The 17,374-nt window shown below is 40.2% G+C and overlaps 1 protein-coding gene across 1 annotated transcript in view; it reads right to left on the bottom strand.

Annotated features, from left to right (window-relative positions):
* Positions 1–17,374, bottom strand: part of USP10 (ubiquitin specific peptidase 10) — a 45,707-nt gene that overhangs the window by 11,552 nt on the left and 16,781 nt on the right. Inside the window, exons 2-6 of the mRNA XM_066194713.1 lie at positions 14,369–14,437; positions 11,265–11,310; positions 5,742–6,767; positions 1,764–1,855; positions 138–247 (exon numbers count right to left, since the gene is read on the bottom strand). Of these exons, the coding sequence (XP_066050810.1) occupies positions 138–247; positions 1,764–1,855; positions 5,742–6,767; positions 11,265–11,310; positions 14,369–14,437 (1,343 nt within the window). The remainder of the gene's footprint in view (positions 1–137; positions 248–1,763; positions 1,856–5,741; positions 6,768–11,264; positions 11,311–14,368; positions 14,438–17,374) is intronic.

The raw sequence follows: 17,374 nt of genomic DNA, 5'->3' as shown, positions 1-17,374 counted from the left end.
AAGCTCATTATAAAAATGTCACCCAAAACCACACAAAAACTTGGATACACATCAACTTCTAACAGTCATTATTAGGTATTTCTGAATGAGTTCAGTCAGATCCCAGACTTTTATTCCTTTTTTCCCAAGCTACTTACAAACTGTCTAGCATTGGTGTGGAGGTGCACGGCCTCTGCGATTTGGAATACATTGGAATGGACTTCATTAAATGATACATTGGAGGGCAAGCAACCAAGGCTTGCAGGGTCTATGCAGTGGCATTAAGGAAATATGCAGGAAATGGCATCTGTGTATTAACCAAATATTCAAATATATGCAAAACTATACAAAAAACAGTTGTGTTTTTATTAGGTAGATCAATCCAAGGATTTGACTGGAAAAGAGGATGAAGCTTTATCACAATGTTAACCAATAATGTATCAAAGTTATATTAAAAAAACCCCCAAACCCAGCATCTTGTAACATGCAGTGATTTCACTGATATTTTAATAATGGCAAAAGCTTTAATTAATGGATAAGGAAACATTTCACCCAGGAGCAGGAGAAGAACTTTCACAGGAAAGACTTCAGAGAATTAACCATTTGAAAATTGACAGGAGATAACCTGGAACACATTTTCTGAGAACAAAGGAAGAAACCAGCTAAAACTTAAAGGTGCTGAGTCACCCCTGCAACCAAAGCAAAACCTGCTGAGATGTGAGAGATGCTGCACTGCAAAGAGTTGGGAGCAACCTGGAAAACTCCAGAATAATACTCTAAAAACATCACACCTTGGTGAGAGCAGGGAACAGTGAAAATGCACTGAAAAGCTGGAGGGAAAGGGAAATTACAAAATCAGGGATCAATCTCAACAGCTGAAGAAAGAGATTAATTTGATCCCCACAGTGTGGAAAAACTGAGTAATAAATTCCAATGTAAAATTTCAAGATTGAAAAAATGGGAGCTAAGATGTATATTGAATATAACCAAACGAGTACAGAACTGGTTATCCACTACAAAAGCTTTATTTAAAGCAGTCACTGGCCTAGAAATAATTTATTAGGATCTGCCATGATCAGTCTTGAAATTGATGTTAACATTTTTCACTAGCAGTACCAGCACTAGAAGTATCCCAAGTGTCGCTTGCAGCAACTTTGCTGACATGGGAAAAAAAAATTCCTAATTATTAATATTATTATTAACATCATAATAAAGCATTTCGGGAAGGGACTTTCTGTTCCTCAGGGTACAAGTTATTTTTGCAGGGCAATCCAACTCTATTAAAGGCAAGCCCATCATCCATATGTAAGATTGTAGTATGATTAATTTAAATTAAATGCTGCTTTACACAGATGATACGACAGTGACAACCTGCTCAGCACAAACCCAAATGATCCACTAAACTCCAAAACAAAGCCCAAGTGTAAGAACAGTTACTTCAAGTGCAGAAGAGAAATAACCATTTAAATGGACGCACAGAGTCACAGGGAAACACTGCTAGAAATTACAAGGGTTTCAGTCAGGAGAAGTTACAGTTCTGAAATATTCTGACACAGGTAACAAAGGGCACACAGGATTGCAGGGGAGCCCTGCACACCAGGCTCAGTGATCCAAAATCCTCCTGGATTTCTGGCTGCTACACTTCAACATTTTAACCACAGGAGCAGGATCTGGGAAAACAAAACACTTCCATAAAATACTTACCAGAACAATCCAGAAAAACTGACAGATATAATATAAAAATATCAACTTAAGAGCATTAATTTTTTCCCAGGGAAGGATACAGCATTGATGTAGCACCAGTTTCCTTTGTTGATCAGCCCTCGGGGTTGCAAAGACACTGGTTTATGTATTAGTCTTACATTTTCCAGTATTTCTGCAGAATGAGAAACAGTAAATTGAGCATCAACAAAATTCTCTGTGACCATTAAACAAATATCTGCTGCAGCAGTACAAAGTAATTCAAATCAATGCACAAGATTCCCAGAACCTTCAGCAAATGATTTCCACTCCATGTAACCACTGCTGACGTTTTTCTTCCTCCGAAGACGTCTCAGGATTTGGATCAGGAGATGCTGGTACAAACCTGAGCACTGTCATTCCAAAACAAGACCTATTGATTTGGATGTTTGTTCTCCTAAATCCAGAAATTTTATTTACATTGCTACACAGATACATACACAGATATAAAATGCCATTAGCTGGAATCTCTTGTCACCAGTTTTATGAAGCATTTCCCACATTTTTCTGCTTTGAAGAGGGATGAAGCCAATGCAGCAGTCTCGGTTCAGAAGTTTCTTCATCTTACAACAAAATCATCTCAGTGCAAACACACAGCCAGGTGTTCCCCTGATCTTCAGAACAGGCTGTTTTATTGAACACTTCCAAAACCTACGAGATAACAGCCTTACATAACAGAATTCCTACTCTTTCCTGCTTTCAAAACCTTCAGCAATGGCCCAAGTTCAAAACTGAGAAACCACGGCACATTAGTCTGTCCCAGTTCTGAAACCAAGAGCAACAAAGGGAGCTTTTCCAGGAATCCTGACCAGTTATTTAGATACCTAAGTAAGAACTGTTTAAAGAAAATATTGGAGCTCACACACTTTAAGCTTGCAAAATAAGGTGTATACAAGACAAAATATAAATTTAAGTCAATATAGTAATTGTGTACCAGTGGGGTCATTTATTTTTATAATAAATGTGAGGGGCTCTAAAGCTCTTATATGCTATAAATGTAAAGAATTTAAGCTGTACACTACAGGACTAAAAAAAGATAAAATAACATGATATAGGTACAAAAACAGAGGTACAAAGCTGTAGCTAAGCAGAGGAGTTTCTACTCATCCTTCTACTGCCAAGCTACTTCCCTGTCTGTAAGATCTTATTTCCTGCAGATAACAACAGTTTTCAGCAAGCAAAATTGACCAAAAAAAATAAGAGAAAGTGCTTAATTCAGTTGTCTTTTATATAAAGAACGTGCCACCTGAAAGAGCAGACAGCAAAGAAAAGTAAAATGGGAGATGATGCAGCACAGCTGCAGAATAAGATTCTTTTCTATTGAGGGCTAAAATATGTTATTGAATTGCTGCTAAAGTACTTCAGAAGGTATTGTCAGAGCAGCAACATTTGAATTGTTCACACACAATATTTCTGTTAACGCAACTCATCATGGTTGAAAATAAAGATGAAAGTAACAGAGAAAGTTTCTATTTTTTTGTGTCTATCAATAACTTTTTACATTATCTCCTTTCCTCCCCACTTTTGCACCATGCTCAATAAAGATATTAAGAAGACCTTTAGCATCCTCTTGTGGTCACGAAAGAACAGGCTCCAGTACAATTCCTGGGAGTTTTGGTTCTTTTAACAAAGACCTGGGTTTGTGTACAGCAATTACATTCAACAGCACATTTCCAGCTTACATCTAACACACAGTAACTAAAAGAACTTTTACAAGTGTATCAGATGAAAAATACACTTAAAACCGTGAGAAGATCTTAGAATTTCAAAACCTGTTGGAAAGCTCATATCATCAGCCAGGAAACTCATTTCTTTTGGAGGGTACTGATTTGTGAAATGAGGAAATGTTTAGCTATTTTTGCTGGTAAACAGAAAGCACTTTACTGAAGTTCATTCATTGGGTTTTGTTATCACAATTACCTCTCAAATTTTTTTTTTAAACAAGGTGATTTCCTAAGCAAAGCAAGTGCAGAGTTTAATGAAAGAGAAGCCCTGTGGAGATGGTGTCCATGCTGAAGAGATAAGGGTGGTTACAAGTCAGGAACTGAACACTTGGCTATGGCCCTGATTTACAGAATATTGTCTCTGTCACTGATCTCTCCCCAAATCTGGGCAACAATTAAAAAATCCCAGGACAACACTGCTGGATGACTCTGAACAAAAACATTTCTCTAAGAATGCAGCTTGAATGTACAAAAGGCTGCATTTCTCAAGTTTATAAAACCCTCCCAGACCTTGGATGTCTCCACAACTCCTTGCTCTAGCATTTATCTACCTTTATAATGAGAAAAAAATCTTCTGCTATATAACATCTTTCTTACAGTCAGAATTAATTTCATTTTATCACTAGTCTTGGCAGAACTGTGAATCACTGTCTTCTTTATGAATTTGTTCTGTAATTTTGGATTTACAACCACGGTCACACCAACAAAATCATCCGAGACAAATTAACTCTGAATTCTCCATGTTTGCCCACGTGGTTTTTTAATCTTATTTGCATTTTATTGCTGCTGTGCTACGAAATTTGCAGTAGTAACTCCTACCTAAATCAGCTACAATGAGGAGATTACTTCCTCTTATCTCTACTCAGATTATTCCTCTGCCCAAGCAGCAAGCTAATAGTGAAGGTGCAGAAGAAAACTGGGTAAAAGTTACATTTGTGTTTTACTACACTGAAGACAAAATAAAAAGCTCTGCTCCCACCTGGTGGCAAAAAATAGTACAGAAACAGTGAAAGTCTAGAAAGTTAACTTACAGCTGGAACAACTTGGACAAGATAAAAACCCTTTTCCATTTACGGCAAGCAATCGTAGCTTTATGACGGTCACAAAATAGTTTTAAGTTAAAAATCATTACCAAATGATAGCTTGAGATTTTAAGACGTTCTTCATATGAGTTGATACAGACTGTAATTACCTGATTTTATATATATATATAGCTTTAATACAGTGTTTGTGACACCTCAGTGGAAAATACACTGAAATATAAATTATTCTGACAGCTTTTCTCTCAACAGATCATTCTGAGTAATGAAACCATTGCTGAGTAAGGAGGGGAGGAGAGGCAGCACACACTTCTGGACACTCTGAATATCACCTCCAGGTCAGAGTGGAAATCTGGCTTGAAGCTGTCACATTCAGAACAGCATTGCACCTGTAAATTACCTTGTAGCATGAACAGCAGGACCCTGCACAAAGCCTTCTCACACATGGACCACTTCACAGATTTCAAATAATTACTTTGGTTCCAACACTGGTGAGTCAGTGACACAAAATGCACCCAAGCTGGGAGAACTTCACAATTTCTGGCTGAATTTGCACAACCAACCTCCTGCAGCTTCCAGCATTTCACAAATATGACGGGACCAGGAGTCAAAGGTTTTGTATCACTTATTCCCTGTCCTGCTGTCCCCTCTGGACAGCTCTTTAGGGTTACTCTTGAACTGGAAAGAGCCGGCATTGGTTATGGATAAAGCAACACTTTGTACTGGTTAAACTGGAAGGACAGACTCCTCAAAAAGCACATTAGTAAATATGTTATTTCCTGAATTGAAATTTCTGAAGCAAGATCTATGTAGTCAGTACACTTCAACTGCTGTTTAGTGCCCAAAATTTTCAACTATTTTGGTATAAATATAGTAGTACTCTTCTTGTAATGGAATACACTACAAAGTAGTAAATACTGGATAGTACACCATTTTCTGAACAAACCAAACATATTCTCCTTTTTACAACAGCACACAGCCTATCTGAAACCACAGATCACTTCCACAGACTGTTTGACAAGCTGTTTGACAAGCAGCAATAGTTTCCTTGTATCTGGGATAATGACACGGCAAAGCCTGGTTGGAATGTTTACTCAGGGGGATTCAAACTGGCTTATTCAAATGACATCCTCCATGCAGTGTTTGAACAGCCAGCTCATTACCAGAGGAATGTTCTCTATCAATATTGCACACTCCTGTCTACAAGCAGAGTTAATACCCTGCCAGAGAAACATCCACTCGTGTGTGTTAACTATACCTGCAATCTTTATGGCTACGGGATCCTCTGAAACTGGAACAGGGCCCTCTTTGACTTCAACCTGTTTTTCAGGGACCAGAGGAGATGTGGCAGGAGGGGTATACTTAGTCTCAACATAGACCACAGATGTGGAAGCAGAGGGCTTGGAATTGTGAAAAAGACTAGCCCACGACTTTGCAGGCTGATTAACGGGGACCGATCCTGCAAGCGGGACCGTTGCCTCAGTAGTAGGTGAAGCTTCCTCAGGCTTAGCTTGGTCTGAGTCAGTGCTTTCCACAGTGTGCAATTCTACCCCATTGGCAGCTGTGTCCTCCCCAGAGGATTCAAGTGTTTGCCCATTAGCAACGCCCAGAGTTTCCGCGGTATCGGCCCCAGCGTAAGGCGGGACACCAGCTGTCCTTAGCGGGCTCTCTGTGCCGGCCTCCGGGATGAGGCAGAACTGTTCCGAGTGAGCCGGGCCGCACCCCTCGGCCTGCCCGCCAGTCCTGCCGGCGGCCGCGGCGCCGGGGCCGGGCTCGGCACACGCGGCTCCGCCCGGGAAGTCCACGGAGCTGGCGGGGCTGCCGCAAGTCCTCGGCGTGGCCAGCGAGGGGAGGTCCCCGGCCAGCTCCGCGTCCTCCGCGCTCAGGCTGTTGAGTCCCGCGGCCGTGGCGTGGCCGTTCACCAGCGCCTCCGGGGCGGCCACGCCGTCAGGGACATCTTCCAAGTAACTGTAGTATCCGGGGGGTCTTTTTTTCTTCTTTTTCCTCTCCCTCTGCCCGAGGCCGCCGGCCAAGCCGTCGTTTTCGGCGTTGGAGCCGCTGTCCAGAGCCAGGGTGGGGTCGCTGAACTGGCAGTCAATGGAGTTGTAGTTGGTGTCGCTGAGAGCATCTTCTGGGGTTTTCTGAGCGGGTGCACAGCTGAGAATGAATTCTGGAGCCTGAGGATTCAGAGTACTCGAAATACTGTAGTCGGTGTTATTCAGGACAGATGACTGAGTCTCGATAACTTCATTAACACCAAATTCGATTCTCTGATACTCTTCACCTGGACAAGAGAAAGCAAGTCTCAGTTAGAGAATCCCATTGAATCAAAAAGCTACAAAAGCAAGAAAAACACTCTCCTATTTTCCTGTAAGTCAGAAAACAAAGTACACTCCCCCAAACGAAAGCAATTCTTCATTCTCAACCATGACGACTTTCAAAAGATGATTTTCTTAAAGACAGCAGAGCATGATTCAGGTTTTCTTAACTGGAGTTACATAATTTCCAAATCACTGCACAGCTCCTGCACACAACCTCTATTAAATTCACCTCTGCAGAAAAACTATTAAAGTCCAATGTCTATATGAACAATCTGCATTAAATTAATTACTGGATAATCGGCTATAAAATAGGCAATACTTAATTCCACGCTTTTTTCAAGCCAGTCTGTTCAACTGACAATTACAAAATCCAAGCCTTTGCCTTTTTATCACTCTCATCTGTGAAGTTTGCTTTTTGAGGGGCTGGGTTTGGTTTTCCTGGTGTGATTTATCATAATCATTTACCATAATCCTTAATAATTAAAAAATGTATTTATTAACTGCATGGAACACTGCAGTTAAAGCTTTTGGGCCTCCTGGCTCATTTATAACTTCTTGAATTTTATCACAATTAAATTTATTACTATAAGAGAATAGTGACATATATGAGTCCAGGATTTTATACACAAAATACAACAAATTATAAAGCAGCATTCAACTTGTACATAGGGGTTGTACTGAAAGCTTATGAACAGGGTTTTTTTGTTTTATTGATTTATTTATTTGAAGAAACACTAAGAAATATTCTCATGGCAGGTAGCAGTATCACAAAATATTTTCAATCACCAAGTTCTGCAATTTCCTGGAATTTATTTATTGGTATAATGTGTGTGTGCTAACTGGTAACACTGAACACTTCAGCTACAACTATTTCTGGAACTATCCAGTAAAGATATAAAATTATTGAAACAGTTTCAGGAATTTTGAAGGTGAGCTGATATTTTAAAGCTCTGCAGGTCTTTATGATATGTATGTTACTAAAGATATCACATTTGAATATTTTGTGTTTCCTCAGTGATGGGGGCTAAAACACACATTTCCAATTTTTAAGACTTACTACAGAACCAAACAGCATTAGATATTAATTCCAAAGGAATTCAGTGGATGCAGCACTAAACCTTTAAGATTTTGTGCAACTTACATTATGCATGACATGTCAACAAATACATATTTTCAAGTACATCACAGGCCCACTAAAAATGAGGTGGATTTTTTTTTTTAACACAACAAAAAGCAAACAACTGTTCCCAGAAAAAAAATTATTCACGCACCCTAAGGAAATAATCCTATGGGAAAACAATCTAGTAGGGAAAATTTTGATCTATGACTGTCAAAATAAAAGTTTTGCAACTCTGGATATTTTCTAGAAAAATCTGCTAACAAATATTTTAGCTTTAAAAAATGTGAAAGGAACAAGAATCTGCATTTTTAATATCAAATGAGGAGTAACAAACATTCAATGTGTGTTGAGGTCTGACTTAACCATGCAATACCAACATACTGTGATTTAATGAACGAATTCTAAAGATGTTAATTGCTCTTCTGCTTTGATCTATTAACCTGACTAAATGAGAAGCAAACATGTCACATATCAATCTTGCTGCCAGTCAGACCAAAGGAGACTTTTTAAAAATAATAAAAAGGGTAAAAATTCTACACACATCTGGTTCCTCTAAATCCTCTTAGGAAGAGAGTGAATTTCAAATTTCTCTTTTTTTTCCCCTCTGCCTGTGAGGAAGCATTTTTAACAGCCTGTCTGCCATTCACCAACCACTCCTGCAATCACTGATGAGCCATCACCACCCAGAGGAGAGGGCTGAAGTTCCTTTTTTAAAAAACTCAGGAGGCGAGGGGGCGGGGAAGCTGTGCCTGAGCTGCACTGGAGAGGGAAGGGCTGGGAGAACCTCCTGTCCCAGGGGCTGAGCTGGCTGTGCACACACAGCTCCAAAGCATCCCCTCCTGCATCTGCATGCAAATAACAAATCTGGGGGGCTTTAAGGGATATAAATCCGCAACAAAACCATTCCTCATTAGTTCATCTGTTTATGGAGTGACTCCTTAGTGCAGGATGAACCAAGAGCTGGTTCTTTCTACCCTTTGTTACAACAGCACAAAGCACAGGCAACAATTGGTGACACTCAATATTCCTCCAACCTTGATACAAATGAATTACTGAGCACATTTCAAGTCCCTACCAGTTCAAATAACCCAGGACTTCTTTTCCAAAATACTAGTTAAAAAAAAAAAAAAAAAAAAAAAAAAGTAATTGTTTCAAAACAAAGAATTGTGGTTTTCCTCCATGGGCAAGCCCAAGGTAAAAGTTATCACCTCTGTCCTGCTCCTCTCCCCCCTGCACTCGTGTGACCCAAAGCTAACCTGGCAAAAAACATCATCTAAGAGAGCATTTTTTCTAGTTTTGGTGAATTTCTCAGTTTACTGTACACTAAACAATCACAAGAGCCCACTGAGGGCTAGTGGGGAGCAGAAAACAGAACACATCCCTTCCCATTATAGCACAAGGAACATCATAGGCTGAAACCTTGCCAAGAGCACAACTGATGTTGTAGCATTTAACACATAAATTAGGAAAACAGCTGAGCAACTAATCTTTGCACCTTCCAGCAGGATTAGAATACTAAATACCAGCAGCTACTGTACAGTTAGTCTATGGAATGACTGGCAGAAGCTCATTTGCTGTAAGATTGTGTCAAGTTCATTTGAGAAAAATAAAAGGTAATTTTTTTCTTATTTGTTTTGACTTTCTACTTTGCTCCAGGGCATCTTTGTTTCAATCTAGTTCACAGCTCTATTTTTTGAATGGACTGAAACAGATCTCTGTGCCATGAACAACATGGCACACATACTGAAACAAGCACCAACAGATGCTCCAAGGACATGTACAACCCCAAAATCTGTGAAGGCACAGTACTAATTAGTGTGAATTCTGCATATTAGAGCTTAAGCCATGATTTGATTACTCCTAGTAGACATTAACAGATATCTGATTCCGTAACAAAGTTAAACACTGAAGATAAGCACAGGAAAATATGAAGCCTGTGGGGAATGGTAACATGGTACATGTGTGGCATCATATATATAAAAATATAAATATTTTGCATAACCAAGCATTCTAGTTTAGTTTGCACAGCTTCCTATGCAGCCATCACAGTGATAATGTGCATGCACAGTACAGTGCAAGCTTGTTAAAGACATTTCTCAAACAAAACCTAATTTACTGTCATTACCTAATCTCAGGGCTGGGAGGGGCTCTCTCAAGGTCTAGGAATGATCTGAAAGACATTTGTACAAACCATCTTTCTGTATGGCTTGTGAACATTAAAATCTCAGTCTGAAAGAACAAAACTTAAATCCAGTTAGACAAAGCAGCAGATGACTGAATGCCCCTGTCACCAACAGACAATTCACACCATGGGGTTTTTTTAAAGAACCTTTCTAACTCCTACTTGGAACTACTCAGGGTCCTAAAACCGGTCCTGTACTAAATAAAACTCCAGAATTGTGACAAGTGCCGCTGATCTGTTCTCAGATGAGATCTGTGGTTCTTTCTGACTGCCTATCTTGTTTACCTTTAAAAGGAAGGCCAAAGTCTCTAAGCACAATGATCAGGTGTTCTTAAACACTAATGTGTAGTTTGGTCCTCACTGAGCACTTCTGAGAAATGTACAGTCAGATATTTCCACAATTTTCTAAGGAGATCTGGAGTAATTTTCATATACATCTAAGTCTCAGCTTGCTTGCCCACCTCTGGTTCAGGGAGGAAACCAAAAACTAAGTTATCTGCTGCTTAAAATACTGGGGAAGTTTGGTTAAAATGATTTAGAGTGAGGATCCCAGGGCAGCTCCTACCTACCTGTCCACTTCTTGCAACTCCAAAGTAAGGTCAGGCTGTAAGAGGGATGGGTTGAGGCAGAGGAGACCTGGGAGTGTTACAGCTTTTAAAGGGGAACTCTGTCGTTTATTTTTACATCGTCACGCTTTCGTCAAGAGATATTAAAAAAACCCCAGGATTCTCCAGAAAAGCAGCCAAGCCAGGCAGAACCAAGAGTCAAAAGAGAGCACAGAACAGAGCACTGCCTGCAGAGCAGTCTTGCTGCAGCTGTTAGAAAATACTCATGCTATGGCTCTTCAGCCCCCCTCATTTTCACAGCTACATCCTACAGTATTCCACAGGACTCTGAGTGTGTGGTAGCACAGTGAAGGAGGAATAAGATGCCCACTGTAATTAGCTGAGGTTCAATGCAGGACTTTCAAAACCTCTCACAGATAGCATTCAGTAAAGTGTAAAAAACCAACCTGCCTAATATATGCCTATGTAGGTACTGAACAAGTTCTAACAATTGTATTTAAAGAGAGGTTACAGTAAATCTCAGGAAAGTGTCACAACCTTGAAGTTTAAAAAAAAAAATAGAATCTTGATTTCTTACCATCATGAAACTTACCTGTGGATTTAATACCACATGAAACTGTTTCATTGTATGGGGGGAGCTGTACAAAAAAGAAATGAAACTTATTTAAAGGCAAAGCAAATCTATGAACATTTCATATCAGTTTCATATGAAACATCCAAATCCTTTACAAATAATTTAAAATAAATCATCATTGAGATTTGATTTTCAGAGAGGATGCCTTGAACTCAATGCTTCTATATTTATCAAATCCCACACTGCAGCTTCAGGCATCCTTGCAGATTACCACAAGTACTAAAAGATAAAGATTATCTTGGTTACATACTACAGGCTCACCAACTCCTCAAGAAATTCACCTCCCAGCATCAGCATCTTTCTTCATCAACTCATTTCAGGATGAGGAACATACCCTCTTTTTAGCCAAAAGCTGAAGACAGGCCAAATTGGGAAAGGATGAAACAAACTTTTGCACAGCCAACAATCACACCTGAAGCTTTTGACTCTCATCCTGCTCAGTGTGGCCCTTGAAATGTTTCAGCTAAGGTGGATTCTTGGACACATAGATCAGCACAACCAAAATGTACCCACAGCACAGTTTGTAAATACATCTACATAAACACTGGCATCATTTTCTGGATGACAGAATCCTTGCTGGGCAATTTCTAACCCCCCTCACCTGCACCTAAACCTTCCTGAGCAGCTGAAAGCTCCTCTTGTGCCTGCAGAACTGGCAGCCACTGCCACACTGCATTCCTGCGGCTCCTGGGGAACATGGAACTGGTTCTGCAGTGGGAGATACAACACTGAGTAAAGCTATTTAATGCTATTCCAAATAGTAACTCCAATGGTGTAGCAAAAGATTGCTTTATTGAAGCTTTCAATTCCCTAAAGCTACAGATACTCATATATTGCCTTTTTAATGCACTGCACACACCAGTGCATCAGAAAGGGCAAGAAAAACATTCCTGATATTCCACTGCAACAGTGTATTAAACCCCCAAATGCTGTAAATCCATTTATGAACCTCAATACATCTTGATCTATCATCTTTTCAAGTCAAAAATGAGAATCAGTGGGTCAAGCTCCATATTAATTTTGAACACAAGTTCAATGTAATTTTAGTTAGAGCTAAAACATTACTGTAAATGTCTATGACAAACAGTTTATGATAAACCTTGCAATTTTTGTTTTTATCCAAAGCAAAGACCTTCAAAGAATATGAAGATTTTTTAAAAAGTAGTCAGCCTCTTGCTCCCCAACATATCTGATCAATCAACAGCACCTTTGCAAAGCTGACTTGTTCAGTGCTGGGTCATGTGAACCACCTCAGCCAACAGGTATGAGACAGAACGTGTGCCAAAAATGTCACATGTACAAGGGACATTTCAGACAACAGAATCACACAGAATCATCAGGCTGGAAGAGATCTCTAACATCATTTAGTCCAACCCAGCCCTGACACCTCAATTAAACCACAGCACCCCATGCCACATCCAGTCTTTATTTAAACACAGCCAGGGATGGTGACTCCACCACCTCCTTGGGCAGACAATTCCAGCACTTTATCACTCTTCCTGTAAAAAAACTTCCCCCTAATATCCAACCTGTATTTCCCTTTAGCTTTAACTACTCCCTTGCCAGAGCCCCCCTTGGGTGTGTGGTTCAGGGACCTCAGAGGGACAGGTGGGGACTGTCCCCAGCACGATGTGTGTCACACATCACTGCAGCGGTATCATCTCTGCCTCGTCCTTCTTGAATTTCACCCTGCCTTTTTCAGACCAATTTTTTACACCAATTAATGTATCATTTTTTATTTCATCAGCCAGGTAATTAAAACATTGAACTGAACCAGATCAAGGACAAATTTAAGGAGCATGGTTCAACAGCTCTTGATTTTGACAGCTCACCAGTAAGTGGTGCACTGAGAAAATGAAGTCACACTGGTTCTTGTGCTGCAGGTTCATACTTTGAGAACAGCTTTCCGCAAGTCAAGAGATGACATTTCCATCACCCCCGAAGTGTAAGAGGTGGAACAGCTGATGGGGGCACTTCAGGTGACACTACATGGGATGGAAATGTCCCACTGCTGTGACTGCATTTATGGTGGGAGAACAGCAGGATCACCACAGCTAACAGGGATGACCTGCAGATCTCTTCTGCTTCCCACATACACAGCCCTCCCCCAAAAAAGCAGAAATGCTCTTTTTCCTTTCTGAACTTCCCTCACTCCCCACCCCACCCCATTCCCTTCGTGCCCTTTCATTGTTCAGCAGTTTATTACACTAATTATCCTTGGAAAATTAAGCTACAGGAAACGAAGTCACATTAACAATGGTTTGTAAACTGTGACAAAAGGATTTCCCCATCTTACAGCTCCAGTGTTCGTTTCCTTTATGTTGAGAGGGCAGGATGGAAGCATGACTGAAATGTTTGAATGGAAATGTCTGGAGGAAATACATGGAAACTGACCCAGAGGAAAATTGTTTTTCAAGTCTGGAGATGAGGACAATGGGATAAAACTCTTCCCCCCATGAAGGAAAATGTTTCATCATTCTCTACCAAGAGCTACAGAGAATAAGAGCCCACAATAGTCTGTGAGTATGTAATGAACTCCAACACACAAAGACAACTGTTCCCACTCTGTGCTTCTCTCTGTCACTAATTAATTCATTATTGATGCACTTCTCAGAGCCCACACACTGCCGTCCCTGTGAGCACAGCTCTGAGGGTCAGCACTGCTCCACCTGGCCAGAAACACAATCCCTGTGCTTCAAAAGGCTCCCAAGACTTAGAAGCCCACCTTACAACCAAGAACTCTGCTGGGGAAGTTCTCAGCATCTACCCCTTAAAAAAGGCCACCAAAGTTGAGGTACAGGGCTGGAAAATTCATTGTCAACATCCCATCACTACTGTCTAGTCCCGCTCTGAAAGATGACAGGCAGAAGGTGGAATCATTCATTTGTGTCTAAAGATTGACTGAATAGCCACAGACATGGAAAGAAAACTACTGAATGTAATTTTCAGTAAATTAGCAAGCCAAGTGAATGAGAAATATCTGTACTGTTGTATTTCAAATTCACAGAAAGAGATGGAGCTTTCAAATGTTATTTCTAAAAGAAGCTGAAAGTAGATCTTACCTCAACAGAGCATCGTGGAGTCACAAAGAACTGATTAAACTCATCAGGGCTGAACTCCCCAAAAATATACTAAAAATAAAAGAGAAGGATCTTTGTTAAAGAACTATTTATATTCAATACAATTAATAAATTCACATTAAAATCCATTAGGATATACTTGAATTCAAAAAGACCCACGTGCTGGGAGTCAGAAACTCTACCTTGGTTCCTTCCTACATCTTTAGCAAAGAATTTTAAGCTCTGAAACTGTAAACAAAATATTTTCCTTCCAATTCCCACTGGAGGTGAACACAAACTGCTCCTCACCCTGTGAGCAGTTTAAAACCATGGTGTGGGGTGAGGAGTCGCATCAATTCATACAAGCCCCAGGCAAACCCACCCCTCACAAAAGAAAAAAAAAACACCTCAATAATTACTTCTCCGGAGTTCTGCTAAACTGAGGAGTTACACCAGACTAAGTGAACCTGAGGGCACAAAGAACTGAAACGGCTCAGGTGTAGGGAAAGACACAAAAATCATCAATTCTGCTATTCCTGTGCCTGAAACTCTCCATAACAAACCTAAGAGAAAACATCTTCCCCCAACATTATCTTCCTGCAGCTTTTCAGATATTTTGCATCTGGATACTCTCTGGGAAAAAAAAAAAAAAGGAACTAACAAGACAGCAACGAAAATGACACTAAAATGAGAAATTTAATTTACAGAAAACAAAAAGATTCTCAGTAAAAAGGCCTGAGCTGCTGGCAGTTCACAGCACCTGGAAGTTTCTATAAACTTCCAGCTCCAGCTGTAACTGAATAGCACCCAAACATTCAGGACAGAGATATTGGGACAGAAAGAAGTTAAACAAGTTGCTGAATAAAGTGACAACAGACAAAGAGGACTGACAAACACCACTCTTGGCATGTGGATAAAAGCAGGTCAGTACATCACAGCCCCCACTCCCATTTATCTCCTGCTCTCCCAGGGTCATTCTGGACAATTCTCTGCTCTCCTCCAGCCTCCCACCAGAAAAGCTTTTGCAGCAGTGTCCAGCCTTGCTCCTGGGAAATAAATCCTTAGCTTGGCTGCATCGAGACACAACAAACTAAGAATGGGAGCTGAGCCAGAGAAAAGGATTCCTAAAATCTGGGAAATCATCTCTTCTGAAGTGCAGGCTGCTGCCACACACTGCACACACAATAATCCAATCACTGGATTGTTTTCCAGACTTTAGGTGGTTTATTCCAATGGAACTCACTGTTTACACGACTCTCAGCCATCTACATGCAGAAAATTTCAAAGCTTAACTGAAAGCCAAATTCCACAGCAATCACAGACCATCGTTTTCTTACACAAAAAGTGATTTATACACACATCACTTGTACGTGTGGCAGTGTGTGCCCATTTTAATGGCCCTCAGGGTTTTTAAAAACGTAGTCATGTAATCTGGTTTAAACTACAAACACTCCAACAGTCAAAACAAACTGGAACATCTGTGATTCGAAGGGTGAAGAACAGTTAAACATTTAATGCTTTAAAAAACTCTTCCCTCAGCCAACTGCTGCCCACCAAGGGAGAATCCAACACCCAAACCCAACAGATCCCTAAAATGTACCCCAGTGGCTTCCCAGCTCCTGGCACAGGACTCAGCCTTGGTTTATACTTTCAATATAACCAAGGCATTTTTGTGCAGCAACATGTGAACTAGAATTTTGTCATGTTCCAAAAGCAAACCTAAGGAAATCACTTGCTGACTCGTCACTAGAATTATGTTTTAGGAGGTATTTTTGATGCTGTTGTGCAACAGAACTAAACAATCACCTCAAGTGCAGTCTATTAGTTAGATAAATCCAACCGTAATTTCTCCATCTAATAATATTATACAGTCATTTCATTAACCAACAGTTTTAAGCAAAGTATCACAGGCCTGGTACTTCTTTCTGAGCTGCTTTTTTAATGAGGAAACACAAGACAAAAATTAAACAAAGTGATCATTAATTCGATATTACTGAACAGTTTTAATGGTGTATTCATACAGAGAAATTCGTGTCCGTGCAACTCTTCCTGCATAATTTAAAACAGGACTTGAAATATTTACTAACATCTCATCCTAGTCAGACTGAAGCCCAAAAATCCCATCCCATCTGGGCTTGAAATAAACAGAATTTGATCTGATTTGTTTTTATTTACCAAAGCTTTACACCAGCATTAAGTCACCAGTTAAAAGGTCCCTGCATGAAAACTGAGAGAAATAATGTTTCAAAATAAACTTCAGGCCACAGGACTGATGACATTAAACCTGCCCAGTTTAACCAACCTCCTCAGCCTCATCTCTCCAGAAATAACTTCAGCAGGCTGGACAGAATTTTCTCCCCTTTTCGAGCCACAACTACGCACTCGGGTGAAAAAGAACCGCAATATCACATCCCTGGGCTAGTACAACAATCCCAGCCAAAAAAAGGATTCAGAGGGGGGAAAAACCAAGTATTTTAAGCAATTCGAAAGACACTGTATGTTCCTGCCTGCTGTCCATCCATCCATCCCAAGGAATCTGGACCTGGCACTCTACAAGTTCCCTAAGGAAATACTTGTTTAGCTCTAAACCAGCATCAGCCTAGCTGCTGTATTTACCTGCACCATTAATTGAAGTTTAGGTTTTCCTGCATCTTAAATGCCCAAGTAGTAAGGAATTTTAAGCAAGAGCAGACTAAGATCTTATAAAAAGTAACACAGCCTTGCAAGAATAATCTCATTGTCAGCATGAGTTTTGGGGTCCTAGCTTGTTTGCACCCTCACAATTTCTCCACCTAACCACAAAATTCTCAAAGCTGCCTTCTTTTCCAAACTGACAAATAAAATCTAATGCTTGGAACACCAAACATTTAATTAAATTACTTACACAACTCACCATGCTACTCACCATCAGCATTAATTTCTCCCCTAACTCTATAAATAACATTTTAACACACAGCAGAGATACATCAGCACCTGTTAAAGCTTGGCCAAACTCCTTTCAGATAATTT

This window comes from Chamaea fasciata, unplaced genomic scaffold (assembly GCF_029207755.1).
Source record: "Chamaea fasciata isolate MVZ Bird 193981 ecotype frontalis unplaced genomic scaffold, bChaFas1.0.hap1 SCAF_12, whole genome shotgun sequence".
NCBI lineage: Eukaryota > Metazoa > Chordata > Aves > Passeriformes > Sylviidae > Chamaea > Chamaea fasciata.
The sequence above is the reverse complement of the archived record's forward strand: the minus strand, read 5'-3'. Positions and strand labels throughout refer to the sequence as shown.